Here is a 25,954-nt window from a genome sequence, read left to right as displayed (position 1 = left end):
TAATAGATGTAACATAATAAATTAAGTATGCAATAATTACAGAATTATAATGATTCGATGTTGTTAAGAATTGAGAGGATCAAAGTAAATCCTAAATAAGGAATGCCCAGATCGAGGGACTTCGATCAAGACTCGTCCTAGTATCAGCTAAATTTAAATACCTTTCACCGAGCATACGTATATATATATATATATATATAATCTTGTAAGATATTACATAATAGAGTAATAACCGAAAGTGACGTAATAAAGGCGAACACAAAATTCTTCCTTCTTCGAAAAAGGGTATTTTTTTTCTGACAGAATGCCAATTATGATCTTTTTTATATAAACTTTTATTCTAAACATGTTTTTTATTTTCTTTTTTTATTTACGTGTAAACAATTAAATATTATTGTATTAACCAAAAAAAAAAAAGAAAAAAAATACGTAAGAAGATAAAAATAGAGCCAATAAAGAAAAGGAAGGAAGTGTTCATTGGGGTGTACAAAATTCGTATCAGATTGAAAATTGCACTGTGTAATTTGCGAAAGATCTAGTTTGACCAATGCTACGGACTATGATTTGACAAGACTCTAATGTTTCAATGTGATAGTGGTTCACGTTCGTGTCCGATAGTTAAATACTTTATTTTCTCTTCAATCTGTATTAAACTTTTATATTTATAACTCTATATTATGAAATTAAATCATTAATATTATTATATAATATATAAATATATATTTTTTCATTACTTTTGAAATTGATATAATTATTCTCCTTAATTCGTTTATATGAAGCTAGTTAATAATTAACAAATAATTAATTAATTGGTTACCTTGATAATAAATTTATTACGAAAATCAGCATATTTTGTTGTTTCAGAAAGAAATTCGTAGAGTCGTCTAAAAAATTGATCAAAGTCATCGAAAATAATGGAAACTATTTGGTAAAATATAACGGGTGTTTATTTAATAATATATTTGATTAAAAATACTAATTCATAATTACGGTTTCAAAATATATTTCACGTGATTCATATACATATGATCAATAATCGATCGTGTTTGTGTAACAAACGAAGAAAAAAAAAGAAGTTGATATCTATTGTTTAAGGATTAAGAAAGTAAGATATCGATAAAATTAAGTTTTCGTAGGAGGTATGAAAAAGATGAATTTTTCTGTATACGTGTATGTGGGTGTGTGTATGTGTGTATGCTAGTTGAGTTAGAAATGAAAAAACTGTATACCCTACCCGCATGATTTTCTTGTACGTGTAGCCTCTCATAGCATAGCAAGTATAATGTTTTGTGATAGTAGTGGCGGTAACTCGAGCGAGTGAACGAATGAACGTGCGAGCGAGCAGGCGAGCGAGCGAGCGAACGAACGAACGAACGAACGAACGAACAAACGAACGAACGAACGAGTAGCGAAGGAAGGAAGGAGTCCCGGCCTCTCTTGGTGAAGTCGCCGATTCGAATATCCGTCGCAGTTGCGGATGCTCGTTCGAAGCGACGAGATCGAGAGCAAGAGACGCAAAGAAACAAAACAAACGCGATCGGGATCGATCGTGATCGATCGATCGATCGATCAATACAATAATATATTTTTTTTGTGTCTGGTGTCGTAAATATTATTGGCCTGAACACAGTGATCTGAAAGGTGTGTTTTGTCATATACGAAACAAATTTATTTTTCATTTCTCATTTATATGTTTTGCAAAAATTTATTTACTAACTGATCAATCGATGATTTATCATTATATCGATTAAATATTTTATCATTGTGTTAGATGATTAATAAGTAAGAATCCTTTTGGAAAGTGACTTTAAATTATCGTATAAATCAACTTGGAAGATATCGATCTTTAGAGAAGGAGGAGGTGGAAGAGGAGGAGGAGAAGGATCTATGAAATTGAAGATTTATCGATCAAAAAAGCGTTTCCAAGTTTCTAACAAGATGGTCGGTTCTTCGAAGATCATTTAAAAAAACAATTATTGTATGGTTAGTCTTTATCCAGTGACGACAGAGATTAGCAATCAAAGCGTTAATTGGAAATGGAGAGACCTTGAATTTGTCAGGTACGATTAAAAAAGATTACATCTATTATGTTTTAATGACATTTAACATTAACGAGAGTTAGTCAATGTTATTGTCGTTATATAAATACTTAGATGAAAAGAAAATTTCTTTTTGCCAAAGTCGAACATGATATCTTCGTTTAATAGGATAACACTAAATCGAGAAGAAAAATTTTTAACTGGTTAGAGGAACGTTTATGCAATACCGATATCTGTACCAGAATTTTCTTTTATTATTTCTAAGAGTTGGTTACGTGTACGATATCGTGAAATTTCGCTCGTATCGAATCATACTTCATTGATTCCTCTTTTTCTTTTTTTTTATCTTATGTTCTTTATACCGTATCGATATCTCTTACACCGAGCCACTGTTAATTATTGTTTAAACGCAAATATATCATAGTCGGAAGTGTTTTTATTTATGGTAATTTGTTGCCAGAGTTAACGCACTTTCCTCTGACAATTTTTTATTTTAAATCTATCCAAAAAAGAGAGAGAGCGCAAAAGTAATTCGTAAATAACTTTGTAAGACATAAATTATTAAATAGACATGATATTTTGAAGAGTGAGAGAGAGAGAGAGAGAGAGAGAGACTCGAAGATGAGAATTGATTTAAATAGGATACAAAATCTTTAATTTTTTTTAACTATTCTACAAATTCAAATATTCATAAATCCAATTTAACAGGGACCAGGATTTGTTGCGGTTTATTCGCGGCTATACTTTATCTTTTATTTTCGAAGTCAATATAATCAAATAAAAAATTGAATTATTTATCACTCGTTGTGCATTCTTTTTCCACAAAGAAGTATACGAACATTTGTATGAGTTGGAAAGGCCGTTCGAAGAAACTTTTGTCTTTGTCGAAAAAGCAACGAGTAATTTACTCGCGTCTCACGTCCCACCTGCACGTCACTGACGAATTCTGAAATACTTCCGGCGCGTTAACGTTCCTTCAGAAAATTGGAAGTATCTAGAGGTATCTACTTCGAAGGATTCACGAGATAACAGGATGCATTTTAACGGCCTCGTTGTTAAGCTTGGTTGAAACATACTCGAACAGAAATATGTTGAATCGTGGGTAACTACTGATTAAGAAGAAAGTTGCTGAACATTTTTAAATACTTAACTCCACTTAATTACATAAGATACTAATTACAAAGATTAGATAGTAATAATAAAAAATTTAGTTTTGTTTTCTTTTTGCTTTTTTCGTATAAATTAGCTAACTTTTAGGGATAAAATTCTTAATTTCCAATTGACGAGATATAGTCAAATTGAATGAATAGTCATCCATGAATAATCTTCGATCTAATTTGTCCAATAGTGGTCTGTTAAACTGGACTTCTATTCAAGAAGAGAAGTTATCGTCTATAATAAATATGCGTGCGCGTAGAAAGCACGTGTAAACTCGTTGCTCCAATATTGCATGTCGGCTTACTCAACGTGTTATTCAACCTCGCACATACACCAAAAGCCGGATTACGTAGTGCAGCTTCCATCGAGATCCTGTCCGGATTAATGCGCGGAAATCGCGAGCTGTATACGCCTTGTCTACTCCTGATATTCGTAACGAACCTTTAAATACGATTATCCGTATTCGAATCGTAAACTTCTTTTCTAACTAAAAAATAATGATTATTTAGTTGTTTTTTTTTATTACTATATATTTCTCAATAAGTTTAAATATGGCTAATTAGAATGATGATATTTTTGAAAAATTGGTAAATAATAGATACTGTGTATATGTATTGTACGTAAGTATTCACAAACAGGATGAAAGCTATTGTCTTGAACGTGACGTATATTGGATGCTGTCGTAATACGTAAGATAAATTTGATGATATAAATAAATCACCGAGAAATTTTCATTATGACATTTCAAATATTTTATCTTACTTTATTGGCTAATGTCTCGATATTTTTTTTTATTGTCTGGATATTAAGATTGAAATAATAAAATGTGATTTTAATTGATTGTCATTGTGAAAACAGGAATAAAAGCATTTCAATATATATATATATATATATATATATATATATATATTAAACTTTTTTTATTATTTATTACGATCGACCTTGCTTAAAGTATGAAAGGGAGAAGCGAGAATATTTAGCAGAAGTTAACACGAGCACAAGCGTAACTGAAAGTAAGATTGCAGCATTACAGCCTTGTACTCATTGCAGTTAAGGAACCAGGTTGTCCGTTACAATTACAGTTAAGATACGGTGCGATCCTCAAATAGACACCAAACGTAACATCCTTTTTTTTATTGTAATTAGAGTACGAAGAGGGAACAATTTATTCCTTATCTAAACTAGATAAAATTTCCCACAAGTTTGAGAAATATTCGAGGTACATGAGTAGATATAAAGAATTAACAGTACTTATATCTTATATCTGATTTGTCGTCTGCTTCATTACTAGATGTAATTATGTAATGTCAATGAGAAAGTACTGTTTTTTTTTAACTAATTTTTCAATGATAGATAAGCAATGATCCGTTAATGAAAGGGAGAAAGTTTCTATCTAAAATGATCATTTTCCTGGAAGATGTTCTATAATTTTCAACCTTTTTTTGTTTTAAATTTGCATTTCTAATTCAATTATACGAATAATTATATGTTATCATTGGTGATGGTAATCAAAAAGTTCAATAGCAAATACAAACAAATGAACTTATACTCCGAAATGTCTTCATGTCAATATCCTTGATAAAAAAATAAACGTTACGTTTGTTGGGAACGTTAACAGGAAAAATCTACGCTCCGATTATTTAATATGTCGCGACTATATTTTGTTGAATCAATGATGAATGGAAATTGCTCCATCTTTAAACGAGCTTGTTTCGAGACGCCGGTTTAAATAAGGCGTTGACGAGTTACGGCTCGTAATCGTGAACGATATTTCTTCCCCTTTTTCTCCTTTCTTTCTTTCTTTTTTTTCTTTTTCTTTTCATACTTCTTCTTCTTTTAAAAGGACCATAATGTAGGCCAAGGTAGCTAGAAACACAAATAATGCTAATTAGTAAGGATAAAATATCATAATAAAAGATATTAGACCGTAACGCACGATTTCTCTTATTTTTCATAGAAAAATATAGTGATCAAAAATATATTTTGTCTTTATTTTTTTACCTTATTCATTAGAATAACTATTTAATCGTGGAAAATTTCTGTGATCATAATCTCATTCACGTAGCTAATTTTTGTTTTCTATCATTAATATTTAATATTTTTTTTATATTCTACATTGGATAAGAAAATCAATTAAATAAGAATATAAAAAACTAATCGTTTAATATTAATTCATAGCAATTAATTCATAATGCTTTCCATTTAGACGTTTCTAAGAACGCGAGGATATTTAGAACATTTGATTCTTGCTTTAAATCTCATGTAAATGAAGGTAATCATTTACTTGCATGGAACAACCGAAAGAGGGTTTGAAGGGAACAAAGTTGAAAGGAGTGCCGTATTAGTTAGTAGCCGGTAACGAGAAATCATAAGGTAGTCAGCACTCAGAAATATCTTTGTTCCAACTAGCGCACCTGTAGACAAAGAGAGAACTCCAATCATGTAACTAATAATCATTTAACCTTTCGTTAGTCATGGCCAACGATATCTAAAGATCTTTCTTGTAATATCATTCTATTATTCTTTACAAATATACGTATAATAAATATACGCTAGAAAAGGAAGAGCGAATTTATGAGATTTAGCAAAGAAAAAAAAGAAAATAAGAGACTCAATTATTTCAATCTAAAACAATAATTGTAGCTGAACGAATATAAAGATATCTAATAAATAATTAAGTAATACCTGTACTTACGTCAATTCGTTTTATCGTAATATCTCATTGAATCTATATAACATTCATCGAGAAGTAAATTATCATTTCTTTTACGAAAATAACAACTAAGTGACGAATACTGAAGAAAATTTAAGAGAAATGAGAACGGTTGTTTTCCAACTATGAGTCAGCTGCCTCGGTCTAATATGTTCGATCTAACGCACACTATTTTCAGATTATGACTCTCATACGACCTAACATCGAACGATCGATCTATCATTCGTTTTTCAACTCATACATACAACCGAGGACTCGCAGGTGCAAACACAATTACTAACTCGTGGCTTGCAGTCCAGACACCTGGCTAACTGATCTTTTACATTGAGAAGCGAGAAAGAGTATGCTAGTTTTACGCTTAGTGCAACGTTTTAAACTTATCTATTGGACTTTTCGCCACGTTTATCAATTCTATCGTTAAAACTGCACTTTCACGTGTGCTGGGTTTATTCTGCACGCTCGATTCGTTACGTTAAAGACACACTCATGCTTGCTTACTTGCTTGTGTCTTTGTTTCTTTATAGCAATTAGAACAAAAAGTATTCGACTTAAGACACGTGCGAATAATACTAGCGAACACGAACGAACGTCCTTACACTATTTACCCACATTTTCAACCAGGAACATATTTCACTGCTAATAATAGTAATACTCGTATGATTAAGAGCAATGAATTTAATCTGTTAAATCATGGTCATATATATATAAATCTTTATATTAGAATTTTAATTTATTTGTCTTTTAATAGGAATAACTATCATCGAAAATTTTTCTCTTTCTCTTTCCTTCTCTTCGACAATTATAATTATACAAGTACGATTCGATCGTATGAGTTTCCAAGTTAACCTTTTTAACCCCCATTTCATTTATATTCTTGATATTTGCGTATTCAGTATACTTCCTCGATTTATTGAACTTTTTAAATTTTATTCGTACGTATGTTCATTAAAAATCATCAATAAATCTTTAATGCTTTAAGTTCATATTAAAATAATTAATTTTTTTTTAAATAAATTTAGGCGTAAAATAAATTGAGTAAATGAAAAGGAAAATTAAAATGAACATATATAGAAATGTAGGATATACAGACAGGAAAAGCGATAGATCGAGATCGGTCGTGCGAATTATTTTTCTTAGATACCAAGGTGGGAAATAATACTTAGAACTCAGGACATAGTAGAGAGATAGGAACAGAGAAAAATAGAAAAGGACATGTGTCCTAAACAATAGTGAATGTGCTCGTAATTCATTCGCTTATGCCATGCACGTTTTATATACTTATACCTCCTATTTCGTGTTCGATCTCATACGACTATACTTAATTCTTATGATCACTCATATTAAAGACCATGGTTTAATCGTGAAAATTGTTCATATTTTTTCTACTTTCTGTATCATACGTTTCCAATTATGCAAGTTTTACACGAGAGAAGCGTATTCTATTTGTAATTTCTATTTTTTGGATTTTCATATACATTCATTTTTTTTATATTAGATCTTTCATAAATATGTTACAGTATTATATATAATTATATTCAGAACAGAGTAGTGCACATGTGAACTTTAATTATTTAATGTAAAAATGTTCTCGAAGATGAGAAGTAAATTTTGTTTTTTAGCGTTAAAATCAACAATTTGTGTAGATTATTTCCAAACGAAACATTGTAAAGGCGTTTCATGCGAATGTTCATATGTAAGTACAACGTTAAAAGGTTATTAGTGATTTAACGGTATCTCGATTCTTTATCGCCTTATACGCATAAAAGTTATCATGCAAAAAAGGTATATGCTTTCTTGACCACAGCTGTTGTTTGCACATACTATATCTATTGAAAATAAACTAGAAGTAGAATTGAACATTTTCTATTGTTTTTTTCACTGTGTTGTTTAACGATAGCTGCTTATTCCTGTTCTCAATATTTATTTATTTTTATTACTTTGCAATAATTCGTTTGAAACGAACAACAACAAAAAAAGTAAAATCATTGATAAAAAAGTAAATATCTTAATTTTCATTAAGTATATTATAAATAAATATATTCAAGTCACATTGGAGAGAAAAATTATATTACGTTGCTTGGAAAGTTCGTATGGATATATATATATATATATAGATAGATAAATATTCAATGTATATTTATATAAATTATTACGAACTTTTCCAACAAACATTCCGATCTATGTAATATAAATACTTGAAAAATTAATTGAAAGATTGCAAAAAGAAAAGAAAAATATTAAATCGAATCGACTAATTAACATCCCTGATCAATAATTATAATAAATCGATGCACTTTCCTGGAAAGAATCTTCGAAAGAAGAAGGAGATTTGTAGAAAAAAAAGTAAATTGCAGAAAAGGCAATGGTGGTAATATTACTTAAGAAATCAAGTAATATACGTGTACAAATATATATACACTTTTCCAATGAAAACGTGACTCCATGGACGAGATCCTCGCGATTGGCTCCTCATGCGGCACGAGATTTCTGTCTCTTTTTAAATTCTCCCTTTCAACTGAAGAGGAAAGACTCTTTCTATCTTTCGAATAAACGTGTCGTAATATACGGTTTACCGGCTCATGAGAAGAACAACGCATTCTCTTTTTTTATCGGGTAAAGAGATTCACTCGATTCACGGCACGTTGGCTGCATCGCAACGTTTACCTTCTTCTTCTTCTTCTCGTTAAATGTCATGCGGTTTTTATCAAAAAAGATATTCTACACTCGGTTAATGATCAATGCGAATTTGTGTTATTTTTCTATATTTGTGTATGTGTGTACGCGAATATACGTGTGTGTGTGTGTGTGTATATGTGCATCTATATTTGTTTTCTTTTTTCTTCATTTTTTCTTTTTTTTTCTACTTTACTAATAGTAGAGTCAGCGCGATAGGTAAGACTGAATCGAGAACGAACAAAGCTTGCGAAGATGATTAAAGGTCGAAACTGACTTTGACATTAGACAGATACTTATTATGTACTTTTATCATTTACCGACTACCAATTTCTAAACTACGTTCGTTGTTATTTCTTCAAAGAACGAGTTTAAATGCCGAGTACCAACCAACCCGTTTATGTTCTAAGCACGTTCCAAAAGTTTAAAGGAGAGTGCTGTGAATTATAAAGAAAGAGACCAGAGAAAAGCTTTCTTAGCGTGTCAGACAAAACAATATGGTAAGGGTGACGCATTCGAAATTGAAAAGCATCTTTCAAATAGTATGTATTGTTTCGAACGTTTTTAAATCAAGAGTATATAAATATTATTAATTTAAATGGTTATCTTAATTTTATAACGAGAATACGAAACTATATAAGAAGAAAGTATCTTAAAACATATTGGAAAAACTTTTTGGAAAATTCGAACAATATTATAAATGTGTTTTTCATTAAAAAGAATATTTTTTTCTTTTTGTGTTATTAACACTAGATTTACGGATGTTTTGTTCATTATTTTTTAATGACGTAATAACATTGTTTGAATAAAGGATTGAGTAAAGGAATTGAACTAATATTTACGTATATTTCATTACGTAACTAAAAACCAATAAGTTTTCAAAAAATAGTATTTAAATTTTATAAATATATAAAATAATCAAATGTTCAATGAGTCAAATTGGCTCAATTCGTAAATCTAGTGTTAATATATCCAAGGGTTAACAAAAGTATGGGTAAATAAGATAAAAAAAATAATTGGAGGAAAGAAAAGACACGCATCGTCGATTTTAAATCCGTTTAAATATAGTAAAAAAAAAAAAAAAAAAAAAAAGAGGGAATAAAGAAAAAATGAATATTCTTACTCGTGCATAAATTACAAAAGGCTGATTGTCGATGGTTTCCTCCTCTTCCTTCTTTTTATTCTTTCTATATGTTTTCCTGCGGAAACTAGCACGTTGTTTATCTTACCGCACGGAATTATTGCATCCTGTCGAAGGACAAGTAGGAGGACGTCGCAAGAAAATCACGCAAGAAGGCGAACTCGATTTGGATAGCAAATCTCGAGAATTCTTCCTTTAGTCGCGTGAGTTATTACCTACTCGCATGATTACGTTAGATTGTGGTGGCTTTGAACAAAAAAAAAAAAAAAAGGAAAAAAGGTTATTTAATTTTTTCTGAATTTTTTTATAATATAAAAAAACACTTCCTCCATGTTTTTTGTTTTATATTATTTATACACTTTAATCTGTTAAAAAAATAATACTGAAGACGTCAACAATTTTTTGTTGCAATTATTAATAAGACCAAGATAATTAATGCAAGGGTTATAAAATATAAATGATTTTATCATTACGTAGTATTTTATTGCTGGATAAAAAAGAAATTGTATATATAAAAATGTGGTTTTTTTCTTTTTTTTAATCAGACACTTATTACGTGACAATATGAGATCTTCGAAGCTTCTTAATTGCAATTAGTCGTGATTTTCCCATCAAGATGAGAATTAAATCGGAAAGTAAAGGCTTTCGAATAAATTCGTCACATTTTAAATAATAAAATTGATAAATATTTAAATATAGATTAAAGAGATATCGTTTAAAAATAGTTCGTAATAAGATCATTTAATTTAATCATTTAACCATTTGATATATAAAAATTGTTCACATTGATATTTACAAGGATTGAATTTGTAATCTTAAAGGAATCCACGAGAACGACTTGATCTTAACAATAAAGACCTGCATTTCAGATCGTGTCTTACAGCAAATGTCAGACAGAATTCATGCAAATAACGGCAAGACTACTTTTTTCTCGAAATGTGCATGACTAACCATAAGATCTACAAGTTTCTTACTAACAAAATTTTTTTATCGTTTAGGTAGTTTTAAAAAAATACAAAACAAGTAATAATAAAATATGTGAAAGATAAACTTTATATATTTTTATTCGAATTTTAAAATTAATCTCGGAACTAAGTTTGATTTCTATAGTGAAATTTCCATAAAATTTTGATGCTTTTCTCATCAGTATTTTTTTAAATTTTTAAAATAATAAATATTGTATGAAAATTAATGAAGCATATTCTCATACGAGTTATTAATGAATGTAATTAAAATAATATGAAAGTTTATTCTATATCTCTTGAAGAGATAAGTATAATTTTGTCATATGATTAACAATGAATCTTAAAGTCAACGATCAACGCGAGAAATATTAGTGTCAGTGACAACATCTGCTTGGTTAAAATGTTTCCCACGCGATATACTAGGCGAATAACAACGGTGGGTGTAAAGCAAAGGCAAAGAAGCCGCAACTTTATTAAGCCGAAGTGTGTTCACGAATGTTGACGCAACTTGTACCATTTTCTTTCTTCTTTTGTTTTTCTTTTCCACGAATTTACGATCTCGTTAATTTATTCGTCTGGAAAATTTCTCTAAGGGATTCTCGTAATATGTCAGTAAAGTTTTTATTGTAATCAAATTCCAGAAAAATCAACCGTTTAGAGTGAATCAACCTTATTCTTCACAATTTTCTCCGTTTTTATAAACTCTAACATCGTGTTTATATTCCATTTATTCGTGAAACATGAAGATTCGAAATATATCTAAACAATGTTTTGTTCAAATGCGTTCTCTCTTGTAAGATATATCATGATCCAACAAGATCTTCTTGATCTTTGACTTCGTAGTCTTCGTGTATCGTTTTTCCTTTGATTTGCAAAAAAAAAAAAAAGAAAAATACACGAACACCTCGAAAGATTAGCCTTGAATTATAAATGCACATTTTATTTTACAATTAAAACAAACACATGCGTGCAAATAGTAGGTCGAGTGTAAATAAAAGTTAACATTGAAAATGTTATATAAATTTATCTCATTAATTCGTATATTTTAGATTTGAATAAGAGTTTATTCCAGTATTAGAATATTATTCGTAGAAGAAAAATTCATTATTATTAAATTTGATTTAATCGGCATTACTATTATTAGCTGTTAATATTAGCATGAATTTTTTTCCAAAACCTGCTTTCAATTGAACAAAAAATAATCTTACTTAGCTCACACGTGTTTAATCTAACGCAATTAATTTACGTTACGTGCGTCAGAAAAGTAAGCAACCTTGGTCTTCAGGATGCGGATTTGAAATCTCGACTTGATATAAATTTAATTAGGTCAAACTTTCGAACAAATGAAATCATTGATTAATTTGATGCTGATTCTTTTATTAGATCTTCGATTGATATTTGACAATGATCATTTGCATGGTTTGCTAATTTTACATGATATAGATTTGATTGGAAAATAAAAATGAAATTGATTAGAACAAATAGAAATGATCTTTACTAAATAATGTGATAACAACAAATATATGTTTATCCTTGACGATTTCTGGTTTTTTCCTTGTTTGCATAAAAAAATATTTTTAAAAAAGCGTTTAAAAAATATTCATATAAGTTCTATTATTGTAAAACTTATATGTTCTACAAATCTTCTGTTTTTTAAACAGAATTTTATTACAAGTTTATAATATATATATATGTATAATCATATGTTTGCAAAAACCAGTTTATCTGGGCATTTATTATACATTCATATATATTTGCAACATCCGAAAGAATGGTTGAGAATAAAAGTAAAATAAACTTGCTCGAAGATAATCATCAACTTTTTCATGAAACTTATATACCGATGATGCATCATAGTTTATTGTAAAAATTTAACCGAGAACGTAAAAAAAAAACAAGTATAATCTATATTCGTTTTTGTTTTAAATCGATTAATAAAACGATTTAAAAAATTTTTAATTTATATCTTTTATAGCTGCCTACAAGAAGAGAAGAATATCATTGTTGGTTGATATTTCAAAGGCGAATAAAAAAAGAAAAAAATGCAGAGTCGAGCATTGATTAAGTATATAGGACATAATTAAAGTCGGTGGAGAAAATTTACCATCGTCGGCAGATCAGATTTTTTGTAATTTGCTGAACGAGTGACATTGTTCGCACGGTGAATAATTTGAAAAATGACGTGTAAGCGAAAATTTTTGCCATGAAAAAAAAAAGAAAGAATAGGTGCAATACCCACACGCGATAGAAGTAAAACTCGTATTATCAATGTGTAAAATAAATCAATTGATTCATATATACAGTGAGTGTCCCTTAAAATCTCGTGCACCATGGAATAATACAAAATACATTTGTTTACAAAATAAACAAAAATAACAAAAGAGATCGATTTAAACCAAGAATGATAAGATAAAAAAAATCGAGCTTTCATGGATACCTATATTATACATGTATATGCATTTAACGTTTCGCATTGTTCGATTTGTTGCGAATTGGTGCAACGAGTATGCATTTGTTGCATATCACTGATTGGGATGGCAACGTTGCTGGAAGAGCTCACGCGTTATCTTTTAGTGTCTTGTAACAAGCATTCAGTCAGTGACCCATAAAAATTAGTGTTGATGGGTAGGGAGATATATATATATATATAGAGAGAGAGAGAGAGAAAGCGAGAAAGAGAGAGAAAGCTTTTACGTTGAATTACAAAAGGGGAGAGACGATTGACGGAAATGGAATAAAGCTGCTTGATCCGGTTGAATAAATTGGTACCTTTAACCCTATATATTATGTATAAAGAAACAATCTTTTCAAATCATAATAAGATCGATTTAATTTGAATCGATAACTAATAACTTGTTGTATATATATGTAATTTTTTATTCAACAAAATTCGAAGTTACGCATAAGAATAAAAATAATAAGAAGAAGAGAATTCTAATTAATGTAAGTCTTTGTCGTCTTAAATGAGAACATTTAACGGCGTCTTCTATTAGTTTCTAATCTTCTTAACGACAATGCTGCCTGATAATGGAGACACGCTCTGGATAAGAAGTTTCTTTCATGTCTATTATCTACTCGTCGTGTAATAATCTAGTAACAAAGTCAACGCACGAACGAATAATAATGAAACATTATCGACTACGTTATTATCAACGTGACTAAAGGTATTGTAACGTGTTCTATTTAATTAAATTTTGTGCTCGAATTATTATCACCTTTTTATTTATTTATTGTTTTTTATTATTTTTAATTTTTATCATAGATTCAAACTAATTGTAATAATGACTATACATAAACGCATCTGTTTCTTTTGTATTCTTAAATTATGCAAATAGGTTGTCTTTATTTCATTACAATGAAGTGTGAAAATGTTACCAATACAAATGCAGTTAAATATATTCTTTTTTCTTTAACTTTCTAACGAATATATTCACTATTACGTGACTTGTATTCTTCTATATATATGTTTTCTCTCACTTTTCTGTAACTAACATTATTTTTCTCACTCTCTAGCGTAATTTATAAGATCTACTATTAGCAGACCACAATGATTATAAATATCTCGATGTGTCACGTGTGACATATTTCATATAATGCAGATGTACGCAATGTTTTACTTGTGCGATATTCCATGACATCGAGATCATCGAAACGTCGTTCTCATTGTGATTTCAAGCAAAATATCGATTAAACTTGTGTATGTAAACAGTATATACGTAAGTGCATGTGCATCATCATAATTTGAATGATAATTTTTGCTGTAATAAATTACTTTGCAGATGTAATTATATTATTATCGGTAAAAATTCTAAGTAGTACTATAAATGATTAATTATTAGAATTGTTATAAAGTTGAATTCAGTAATTTTTAGTATTAATTTCAGTATATTTATGATACCTTATTTCATCTTAATAAATAAAAGAGCATTAATTATAAAAGTCCGTTTTTAGCTAAACAAAAATAAAACTATTTTTATTTTATTATAAACAAAATTTAATCGTCATGCCCTTCTATATACTTAAATACAATAAACTGGAAAAATATATTAACAAAAAGAATTATATAAAGAATTGTACTTCTAACAGATTTATAGAAGAAACATAAGAGTTTAATCTGTGCCAATACTTTCGAATGGTTATGGTTGTTTATGAGCAAATTGGAAAATCGATCAGAATTAATAAATAAAGAGGAGAAAAAAGAAAAACAAAATACTTCATGAAGACAAAGATCTATACGTAGATAGAAAATGGTCCATAGTCTTCCCTCTTCCTGTGTCTAATAGGTAACTCAATGCCCCTCTTTCAATCATCAGAGTATTTAAAGTAATTATTTCCCATTGACCTCCGTACACAACTCGTATTTTATGACAAACGAATCAAAACTCATGTATGCATATACACGTTCAGTTATTATTTTCAATGGGGCTGTTTAACGACGCGAGAATTCTTGGTAGATCGAGATATCAACGAAATATCTGATAACCATAAAGGATATCTCATCGTGCTATCGACGTAGATTATACTTTTGGAATTTCTATGAAATTTCTACATCTTCTGTCGCCAATTATTTTAAAGGTAGACAACACCATTTTAAATCACTTTTTTTCTTACGTTAATCTTACCCTAACCTTCTTTTACTTTTTTTTTCATTAAAAAGATTATTGTAAAATTGACAATTCTTTGACACTTTATCATTAGCAAAACAATAGACCATCGTTTGAAAAATAAAATCCAATAAGAATGATAGATTAATAATTCTTGAATGGACGTATGTAGAAATAGCGTATAAATATTTGCGTTAATAGTAAATTTGTAATTATATATATTATATCATTACTTATTTAACACTTAACGTGTAAACAGTGTGAACAGTAATTCATTTCTCAAATGAATGCATCAAACAACGCGTATAAGTCTGAAAGCGAATAGCGAAAGTGGATCTAGTTCCTTCCGTTTTACTAATTTGGAACTGTTATTTTCGATTTCACAGGCTTGCTGTTAATGTAGCTTACATTAGTGAAATTGAAACCGTTAGAAATCGAGGTCTGAGACAATAAATAAAAATGTACAATTGCATCGAAAAATATTGCAACATCGTACAGATCGTTAAGTTTGGACATTAACCGAAATTTTATTAAATAATTATAATACGAAATATGTATTACGTATTATAATAGCAAAAAAAAAAAAAGAAAAAACAAAACAAAAAGGAATAATATTTCATAGTCGATGTTGAAACAAATAGAATAATTTTCATGTCTTTTTTATAAGACATAAGAATGTATGATTGTCAGTAAATACTCGAAGTATAATTGACATAGTGATACTCCATTTTACATGTATATGTATGAGTATATATAGTCCTAGGATATTTAACGAGAATTTATCGGACTGCAATCGGAAACAATGCAAAGGATGTTATATGTCTTAAAAATTTTTTGACGTAATCTTATGAATATGTATTATCACTATCGTTCTCTCGTTACGCGTAACTTTGAATTTAGGTATGTGGAACGATCTTCCTTTCGAGATAAACCGACAAATAACCGGCATGTTACGTAAGTTTCACTATGTAGGCGCCTTTTATCAATGCAAGATACAAACGTGATTCCTTTTTTCGACAGCTTCCTCGTATAGAAAATTTGTATAGAAAAAATTTAAAAAATAGATCTAATTATAACAAAATAATAGTAATCAAATTATTCATCTATTATTGTTATTAAACTGCAAATATTTATGCACAATAGATATGCATAATATTAAATATAGTATAATAAGTAATGTATTAATATGTTATACAATATCCATATATATAACCTCTATTCAGGGTTCACCGCTTTATCTAATTAAAATAAAAAATAAATTAAAATAAATTAATAATAATATATATATATATATATATATATTTACATAAACATTTTCTGTCTAAGTATCATCAAAATATATTATGTCAAAAGAACAAAAGATTTATGAATATATAAAAAAAAATTGTATTATTGGATCGGCCCAAAAAAATATATGTTGAAATGATATACATATATAACGTTTCATAATGCAACATCGATCAGAAGTATGTTGATCAAAACGAAATGCACGATTATCGGTCATAAAAGGTCAGTAGGGCAAATACGGCAGGCTTGTTCGAAAATGGCAAAGTTTACTCGACCTGGATCAAAATTGATGTGAGTCAAATTTGTATGATCTTTCAAAAAAGACGATACAATCGTATAACGAAAAAGTGTCTTTCTGAATGTTACAAATGTTTAGATTGATTTTAAATCCAATGGTCTAAAACGTTTAGTAAATTAGTAAATAATTATCGTATAAGTTATTATTTGGGGATGGTATATACTTTGGGGGATGGAAGGTGGGGTTGGAGGGGGGATTTTATATCGCGACGATTAGACGAAAAGATCTGCCATTATTATTTTATAGTACAATAATAACTCTGTACAATTAGCTTTTGTGCTTGAAGAAAGAGAATTCAACGACTGTTTTCCTTTGTAAGTGTATATATATATATATATATATAAGTAGATGATTTCATGAGTGAACGGCAGAAAACGTAATATCCAGAACCGTTGCGACGGTAAAAACGTAGCAAGAGGGTCACTATGACGTCCCATAAAATTGCTACTTTTAACAAAGCCATTTAAACCATACTTGATTCATTTCAAGTATTAAACAACGATGAGACCGCTTTTAGTATTGTCTCCTTTCATTCAAGAATATTTTATTTATCATTTTAAGTTTAAACAAAAATAGACAACAGTATCAATTTAAAATATTCTTATAATTCATTCAATTATTTTTTGTGTTCCTTTTCTTTTAGTTGACAATGAAATTATTTGAATGAGAATCGTTCAATGAAGAATTTTCTAATCGATATTATAAAACTTTAACAAATTAATATTCAAACATATTACTATATATATAATATATTATTTCTATGTCATCTATATGTGAGATTTTTTTGTATTCGTAATAAAATAACTTAATAAATTTTCTAATATCGTGAAAAAAATTTTGAAGAAATGTATTGAAATAGTTAATGATAAATAAGAAATATTATACAACGATAAATATTGTATAACCCACGTTGTCTTTAATATAGTACAAACCATTTCCTGAGATAGTCTATCATGAAAAGTCGTCTAATGGTCATCTAGAAGTCATCGAGGCAAGACGAACTCGTTGTACCGCTTAGTGATAGCTAGCTAGCTTGGAAGAAGTCCAGGGCTGTGTGCATGACCTTCGCATATTCTCGCGTAACGTGCACGTGCACGTGCACTTATATATTTTCTTGGGATCGTCGAACTTTTCTTATGAAATCTTTTCAATGATATCAATTTCATTAACACAATTTTCTTTATATTTTCATTCTTCATAATTTTAAATTTAATTTTAATCATTTTAATCATTCAATCAACTTTATCTTATTAACTTTTAGGAGATTCTCCAATTTATATGTTTATCAATTATTACTGAATATTTTAAAATACATCTAACATGAAATTGTTGTGAAAGATTTAAGACGAATAGCTCTTTAAAATATTTTTTTTTCCTTCGATGTCCCAAAATATTTGCTGATAACCAGCAAAAGCTTGTATTCTCGAACTATAAATTAATCAGCTAGGAAGCATTCAAATAATTTATAGTGCCATAAAATATAGTTGTAGTTACAAGGAACGATCAATCGGACAATGCACTTATGTGAAAACGTGTAGGTGTATATGCTACATGTATATGTATTATATATATATACAGAGATGTATATATTGTATTATGTATTAGATGCATTGTCGCCTGATGAAATACTCAAGTGAAACTTTAATTGTGTTGCGTATTCGTTTGATTTATATTCTTTTTAGACTGTTTCTATTACATAATACTTTCTATCAATGACATCGCAAACTCTGTTAAATCAACTCGAAGGATACAAGAGTTAAAATCTTCAATTGATTAATAAAGTCAGGGCCTTTTCTTCTGATAGCATCAATCAATGATCACGGTCATGGAAATTCATTAAAGTACCGAAAGATTTAAATTCTAATAGAGATAATATAAGATGATTGAAGAATATACATTTATGAAAGTTGAAAAATATCAAGATAAATCGAAAAATCTAACACAATGATATGAATTATTAATTACACAAGAGTTATGAATTCTTTAGAAATTGGTAAATAGGAAAATTGAATTAAGTTATGATTGGAAAATATTTATTTTAGTCGTGGTTATGTTGGTAGGGAATCATGGAAGCGAGGCGTATGCACATTGCAAGTCTGAACAGGTTGAGAGAAGTCCAGGGTTTGCTGTTAACCTTCCTCTGGAGATCAGTGAAATGTGAGAAGGAATAAAACGAAGAAAGAAAGAAAGAGAGAAAAAGAGAAAGAGAGAGAGAAAGAAAGATACAAAAAGAAAAAAGATATGTATAAGCATGGGGAAGCCCTCGCGAAGCAAGCTTGTCGTTCAATAAGACAGGTGGGGATGAAGGCCGTTGGCTCCGTTCGTGGCAAATACCTCGACAACGTACACCTAGACCTACATAAACAAGATAACGAGTTTACCAGACGTTCCTACGTACATACATGCATACGAGTTCACATTGGAGAACCCGAAGATGCGACCGATGTAACAAACCTCGCTCGATCTTCCGCTTATAGATAGTTGCTTTTACTTGCTAGAGTATCTTCTGTTCCTCTTGCTTGTACCTTTAATCCGGGTAGAACCTTCCAATATCAAACCGTCTGCATTTTCTTTTACTTCGAACGTAAAACAAATTACATTTCTTTTTGTTTAATTTTAAGCTATATATTTTTTTATAGTAGGTATATATTTTTATCACATTTAACTTCATACATTATTTTTCTGATAACGATTTCTCACACGTGTCCAACGTGTATACATAACACGAGAAACTACAAAGCGTACAATCACGATCTCGGGAACACTTGAGCGGTAAAATTTTCAGCTGTGAATTTACTTAAGTGAATACTTCCAGACAAGAAACAGAATATTTAAAAAAAAAAAAAAAAAACAGAACTGCATTGTGTAAATAGTGAATTTTAATGTCTTATTTTTTGTATATTAAATCAACGAAAAATATAACATATTTTGAATCGTTATTAAAATTTTCTTTTGAAGTGAACAAATATCTAATTAACTGTATTATTCTATTAAACTACATTAAATATAAGAAAAATTAAAACTAATGAAACGTTTTATTAAACGATCGTTTAACGATGTTATATCCTATTTCAGATAGGACTATTTTCGGTGTCCATCCTCGCGAGATGTGGACGAGTAGGAGCTTGGGTGTCCTGTTAACGATACTGATCGTCCTGATCGGGGATCGAATAACGAGCTCTCAAAAGCCTCATCTTGGTGGTGCTGTTAACGTCTTTACTCGTTACGGTTATCTAAGTATCAGTATGAGGGTTGTGCCGCGTAATGACACGGACACTTGGATATTTCGCGAGCCAACTTTAGATGTCTTTAAGAATCCAAAAGCTATACCATCTAATCAATTACAACAAGGAAAATCGATGACTACCGTATTCGATGGTGATTTTCACATGGAATTTTGTGACAACGTAAGACAACTTCTACAGGCATATTTCCGTGATTTCACTTTCGAGAGATTAGAAAGACCTTGGCGAGCGTTTACTGCCAGTTGGTCAAAAGCTGCCATCGCTAGGCATCTTGGTATAAACGCATCTTTCATCGGCGGTGATTATTGTTACGTTCTTGTACGGGTCGCCAGATTTCGAGAAAATCAAAAGCTCGTTGCTACAGCTGAATCATTAATCCTTGACGAAGCTGTACTTAGAGAAACGGAGAACGTCACAGTTGGTGATACCTTTAGTGTCATTAGTTTTATCAGGAACTATGGCTCTCATTACATCGCTTCTTATATCACTGGGAATTCACTCTATCAGGTGAGAATATTTATTTTTATTAATTATTTAAATCAAACATGTGTGGGCAACTTAATGGCCAACGAGCTACATGTTGTTTCTGTGCTTCTACTTGCAATCCTTAATATTTGACATTACTGTTATTCGTGAAATCTCTTGGGTAACACGGTTTTTGTTTTTAAACATTAAACAATAGCTAATGAATTTTGTTATGTGGAGAAACAGATTAATTGATGATGATCGTGTGACTACGATAGAAAAGATGTTACTTATTTTTGATCTAATGTAAATCATCCTTTTACATTTTTTTGTAAGATGAGTTATTAGCTTTTTTCAATTTTTTGACTTAATAAAACATAAAATATGTTGTAACGACAATATAATTTCTATTTGTAATGAAATGATTTTTTTTCTAAATAGATAATAGGGTCAACTTCATCGGATTAAGTTGGCAAATGATAATGTCTAAAAAAGTATGGTACCTTTCTCTCAATTTGTTTCTCAACGCTCGACCTCGTCAATTCTCGCGAGAGGAAACGACTTATATCCGATCATGCCATTCTATAGTTATTGAAACGAAATTACCTATCCGTATAGATCTTGTGAGAGAAAAAGAAAGAGTTCAACTACCCGTTATAGTAATAGTAAGAGAACAATTACCATTGTTCTTAGAAACATATGTATATACTTAGAATAATCATTGATAATTAGCACCGATTAGATCTAAATATGCATCATTGGTACTTCAACGTCGTTTCTTCGAAATGAAATAACTTGACACTCGAAATATACCAACGAATTATGCAATAAGTTAAAATTAACGATTTATATAATCCTTGTTTTTTCTTTTTGTAGGACGACGTAGAAAAAATACTTTCACTTAAAAATCGAAAACGTTATTTGGTCAATAGTATTGTCAAGACTACGATATCAAAATTTAAAAATCTTTTAAATAATTGCTAATTAGCCTTGCAAATAAAAGAATATAATTTTTGTTTCCAGGTATTTGTTTACACTCCTCAAGTATATCTACGTATAAAGGAACGTTTAAAATTACGTGGTGTATCCGAGCTTTCAACATTGGAAATAAATAATTATTTCTCACCTTGGTACGCTGAACATATGGGTGCCATACAATCAGCAAGTGGTAATCGTTCCGTAGAAGCTTGGGCTGTTGAAAGACTTCGAATACATTATTACATCTTCTCGTATGCCAGTTTGTTGAAACTTCATGGAGATGCTGCCTTGCTCAGACAATTAGACGGCTTGCTCGGAAACGAGGCACTTTTACAACTCCAACTTCGTACTTTAGCACCAATTTTCAAAGATTCGAAGAAACGCGAGTGGTTCCTAGAAGTGATCGACAATTATTTTAAGCTTTGGGAAGTGAACATGTGAGATGGTTAAATTGCGATTACGACAAATGCAATGTCGTAAAAAAGAGGTCTTCACTTAATAGTGATTCGTTAGAGGAATATGATGTTATGATCTTTGAGATCCAAGATTGATCGAGATGATTTATATAACTGACGATGATCGAGGACCGGTTCGATAATTTTATGGATTTCCTCTTTGATTTAAACGTTCCTGGAAAGCCGTACTGAACTATATATTACGTACACACGACTTTTCACGTATTTAGCCCAACTGTTATTGTTATAAATAAGTATTTATTATTATATAATCGTTAATAGAAAACATTTTTATACAAAAAGTTTGTAATATATCACAAGCGTTATTCAATAAGATCTCTAATCGGAAAACGCGCTGATTAGAATGTCATCTAGATAATCAATCTGTTGAATTAATATTTTAATCTTATTTTCTAGATTATGTATAGGAAAGGAAAAGAAAATTTTATTTTAATATCAATAATCAATAGCTATCGTTATTGAATTGCTTTTAACAATACGTACAAAAACGTAATGTTGCTTATTCTTCAAAAAAGTTATTACTAATAAAGCAGCTGCGTTTTCCGTTTGATTATTTACGTTAATTCGTTTAATATTGGGATTAAAGTATTTGACGTCATTTATTTTTATGATTATACATGTTGGACGGTAATTAGGATAATTTTTTTCGTCGTCATTTTTTTTCTCTTTTCTTTTTATATATATATACGAAAAAAACCTATTCTATTGGCACGATGATCCTACTGGGTTAGATATTAGAAAATTATGCAAATTTTACGGTTTTATAGTGTTTTCTATTATTATACGCGATCACTCCCAATTTGAATACGTTTATTCATCGAATTTTGATTGTATTATAATATAGTATCCTAAATGATAGAAAAAAACGCTATTTACGCGCATCAATTCGTATATTGTGCTCTTTAAAAAGTATTTCGATAAAAGACTTGTACATATTATTTATCGATAGAATTAGTCATTTGTTGTACGTTCATCTTGTGTAGATGGGTGAAGTTAAAATTATGCGAACTACAAAAGTATCGACTCGATATTCACATCATCTTTAGAATATTGTGCTTGAAATTCTTTCTCAGGTTACGGACACAGAAAGTATCTATAAGTATATTTTCTATCGAGAGTATCACTATTAATTGACATCTATAACAAGAACATAAAATTACTTTTCAAATATTGCAAAGTGGCGTGTCTTCTTGTATCACACATACATTGAGTACCAACGCCATCGATTATAGAATTTGGAGTTCACTGTTTGTTTTACTATGTGACCAGTGAACCTTCTTAATACAATACAATATGATAATACAATAACTTAGTAATAACATATAAACATATCAAAGATATTTTCAAGAGTCTTCAACAATCAACGTAAATAATAGACTGAAAATACATTCTATAATACGAATAACGTAAATTATGCGATCATACAAATAGCTTCTTCTCTTTCAAATGAAGTGAATGTTTATGTTCAAGTAATTCATTGAAGAACTATATAGTAAGTAAAGCTTCAATGTGCAACAGCACGCAAATAATCAAAAATGTATAAAACTCGTTCGTTATAAATTAATGTTATATATAATATATTATATTATATTTTATATAACATGAGAAAATTTATTTACCGCAATATCGGATATATTTTTATTTTTAAAAATCTTTTTAGCTGGTTTTTTTTTAATACTATCCTACTATTTTTTTTTATAAAGTTAAATAAAGTTTTACGATAATGCGGTAGTTAATTTTCACAAAATTATATCGACATTTGCTTTAAAAAATTTATTTCAGTCGGTTTTCTTAAAAGTATGTAACTTAACTCCAGCTTGTTGCTCAAGACCCAATTTTTTTCCGTTAACGACTAATATTATCGGTGTTTCAACGCGTATAGATTTAAAGTCAAAATCCTAAAAAAATATATAACTATTAATTATATCCATAACTTTAAGAGCTAGCTGATTTACATAAAAATACTAACGTTGTTCATATAAGAAAACTTGTGATGAATGACAAAAGGCTCAGGAATAGCGACTGAATCACCTACCGTAACTCCTCTACCCTTAGCTAAATTATATAGCGTAACGGCAATGCAAGTTTTCTCATGATCAACAAGGCAAAATGCACTACAAAGTAAGTATAATATTTATAACATTATTTAAATAAAAAATTTTTTAAATTCTCAGTATACTTACAAAGGTACACAATCGGAGTCCTGAATCCAGCATACTACTTTTCCAAGTACAACTTTTTCCCTATTCATTCCAAGCACTAAACTTTTCAATGGAACTAAATCTAATTTTATAGAGTTTTCACCCGATGTAAATGATCCACCTTTATATGGTCCTAAGTGTTTAGTATCCAATGCCTATAGTTAATTACAACCCTATAAATTTGTATACACACTGGGATCATGCTTTACGTTTACACAGAAAACGAAACAACTTCAGTATTACATACACGATAACGATCAAAATAAGTTATTAGTAAGATAATGAAGAGTTTGCAAATAATTGTTAAGTACCCTAATCATTTGATAAAGCCTTTTCGGTTTAACACGCCCATTTGTATTTACTAAATTTTGCACATCTTTTAAATAATGTAACAGTTCATCTCTTTTATTGGATGGGGTTTCCCATGTTGGATCCAATGACATTGCTCTCTCAAACGAATTTAATGCTAAATTATATTCTTCTTGATACTTTAATGCCTAAAATTAATTTCAATAGATAATTATAAATCGATTATGGAGATATATGTATTATAAAAATGTAATCAAACATATGATCGCAAAACTTACAATAGCTTTGTTATAAAATAAGTCTGGGTTACTTTTTGCTACAATATCTTTTTCCTGAAGATAGAAAATAAAAATTATTTGTTAATATTATTATCTATTATCATTTATTACTTACTGCTTGTGTATACGCTGACATACAAAGACGTAAAGTGTTAGGACTTTGTGCAAGTGTAAAAAAGGAAGACAAATAAGCATTTCCTAATATTGCCCAAGAGGTACCATCCGTTGTATCTAAACTGACAGATTCCTTGGCATATTCAACACCTTGTTGAATATTCTGTGCACGCTGCTCACTAGTCGAAGTTGGTTCTTGTCTTAGTACCATGGATAGATTACGTAAAGAGACTTTATTCTTACCCTAGACAAATAATATAAATACAAATTATTTAATAGCAATAATTTAAATAAGTAATATTTATACATATAAAAAACATACGTGAGATAAAGCACCAAGGAAACAATTTTTAGCCTGTTGAATATCATCATTCTTCCAATAACATTCTCCTAATTCGTTCCAGGCTTCGGTTAAATTTGGTTCTAATTTAACAGCTTTACTTAAGAGTTCTTCTGCTTGAGGAATATAACGATCTACAACGTTTAAAGCCTTTCCTTTTAAATAATAATACTTTGCCCGGCTACCATCTATTTCATAACCTTTGCATTCATCAAATTTACTAATAGTTTCTCTCATTTCTTTCTCAACATCACTATTTTTTTTAATAGCTTCTTTAATAAGATGATTTTCAAAATAATGATCCCGAAACAGATATAGAGACTTCACTTTTTCCTAAAAAGATAACAAAAATTATTATATTAAGTAATAATAGTAATAATAATAATAATAATAATAATAATAATAATAATAATAGTAATAATAAAAAAATAAATATATTATAAATCTTCTTACTGTCAATGCTACGATGGGATCTTCTTTAATAGTATTTAAACTTTTGGCTCCTGCGACCACTTTATCGTCTATAATTGTAGACATTTTTCTTTCGAGAAATATAATGGTATAAACCGTTAGAAATAAGTTATTAATCGTCAAATAAACATGAAATAATCATTACGAATATTCATAGTGCAAAATTGTGCGGATTGCTCCGTTATTATAGAGCTGTCAA

The 25,954-nt window shown here is 29.5% G+C and overlaps 2 protein-coding genes across 8 annotated transcripts; one reads left to right on the top strand and one right to left on the bottom strand.

The window, feature by feature from the left end:
• The first annotated feature begins 1,160 nt into the window (after positions 1–1,160).
• tsl (membrane-attack complex domain containing protein torso-like) lies at positions 1,161–23,656 on the top strand. Of its 6 annotated transcripts, XM_015329418.2 has the most exons (5): positions 1,163–1,641; positions 1,772–2,060; positions 18,939–19,323; positions 19,954–20,630; positions 21,612–23,656. In XM_015329418.2, exons 3-5 carry the CDS (start codon positions 19,281–19,283, stop codon positions 22,005–22,007), a joined length of 1,116 nt encoding a protein of 371 aa, XP_015184904.1. In that variant the 5' UTR covers positions 1,163–1,641; positions 1,772–2,060; positions 18,939–19,280; the 3' UTR covers positions 22,008–23,656. The 6 variants fall into 6 exon arrangements, with proteins under 6 accessions (XP_089026421.1, XP_015184919.1, XP_015184904.1 ...); XM_089170295.1 differs by having other exon boundaries at positions 1,161–2,060; positions 18,939–19,173; XM_015329411.2 differs by lacking the exon at positions 1,772–2,060.
• LOC107070906 (tetratricopeptide repeat protein 5) lies at positions 22,914–25,872 on the bottom strand. Of its 2 annotated transcripts, none has more exons than XM_015329458.2 (8): positions 25,738–25,872; positions 25,267–25,617; positions 24,946–25,188; positions 24,831–24,884; positions 24,555–24,740; positions 24,226–24,398; positions 24,012–24,156; positions 22,914–23,940 (listed from the first exon to the last, which is right to left on the bottom strand). In XM_015329458.2, the coding sequence occupies exons 1-8, from the start codon at positions 25,819–25,821 to the stop codon at positions 23,821–23,823; spliced, it is 1,356 nt and encodes a 451-aa protein (XP_015184944.1). In that variant the 5' UTR covers positions 25,822–25,872; the 3' UTR covers positions 22,914–23,820. The 2 variants fall into 2 exon arrangements, with proteins under 2 accessions (XP_015184944.1, XP_015184953.1); XM_015329467.2 differs by having other exon boundaries at positions 24,078–24,156.
• Between the last annotated feature and the right edge of the window lie 82 nt (positions 25,873–25,954).

Source organism: Polistes dominula, unplaced genomic scaffold (genome assembly GCF_049000335.1).
Source record: "Polistes dominula isolate Pdom_NZ unplaced genomic scaffold, Pdom_raw_medaka contig_15, whole genome shotgun sequence".
Classification (NCBI taxonomy): domain Eukaryota; kingdom Metazoa; phylum Arthropoda; class Insecta; order Hymenoptera; family Vespidae; genus Polistes; species Polistes dominula.
Note: the sequence above shows the minus strand (reverse complement) of the source record. Positions and strands in the feature narration are given on the sequence as shown.

Bases quoted from the DNA above. Each gene is read 5' to 3' on its own strand.
- tsl (XM_015329411.2), top strand. From the start codon at position 19,281: ATGCATACGAGTTCACATTGGAGAACCCGAAGATGCGACCGAT. The intron at 19,324-19,953 runs GTAACAAACCTC...ATCCTATTTCAG, and splicing joins AACCCGAAGATGCGACCGAT to ATAGGACTATTTTCGGTGTC. The intron at 20,631-21,611 runs GTGAGAATATTT...TTTTGTTTCCAG, and splicing joins CTGGGAATTCACTCTATCAG to GTATTTGTTTACACTCCTCA.
- LOC107070906 (XM_015329458.2), bottom strand. From the start codon at position 25,821: ATGTCTACAATTATAGACGATAAAGTGGTCGCAGGAGCCAAAAGTTTA. The intron at 25,189-25,266 runs GTATGTTTTTTA...TTATTTGTCTAG, and splicing joins TCCTTGGTGCTTTATCTCAC to GGTAAGAATAAAGTCTCTTT. The intron at 23,941-24,011 runs GTTAGTATTTTT...ATATTTTTTTAG, and splicing joins AGTTTTCTTATATGAACAAC to GATTTTGACTTTAAATCTAT.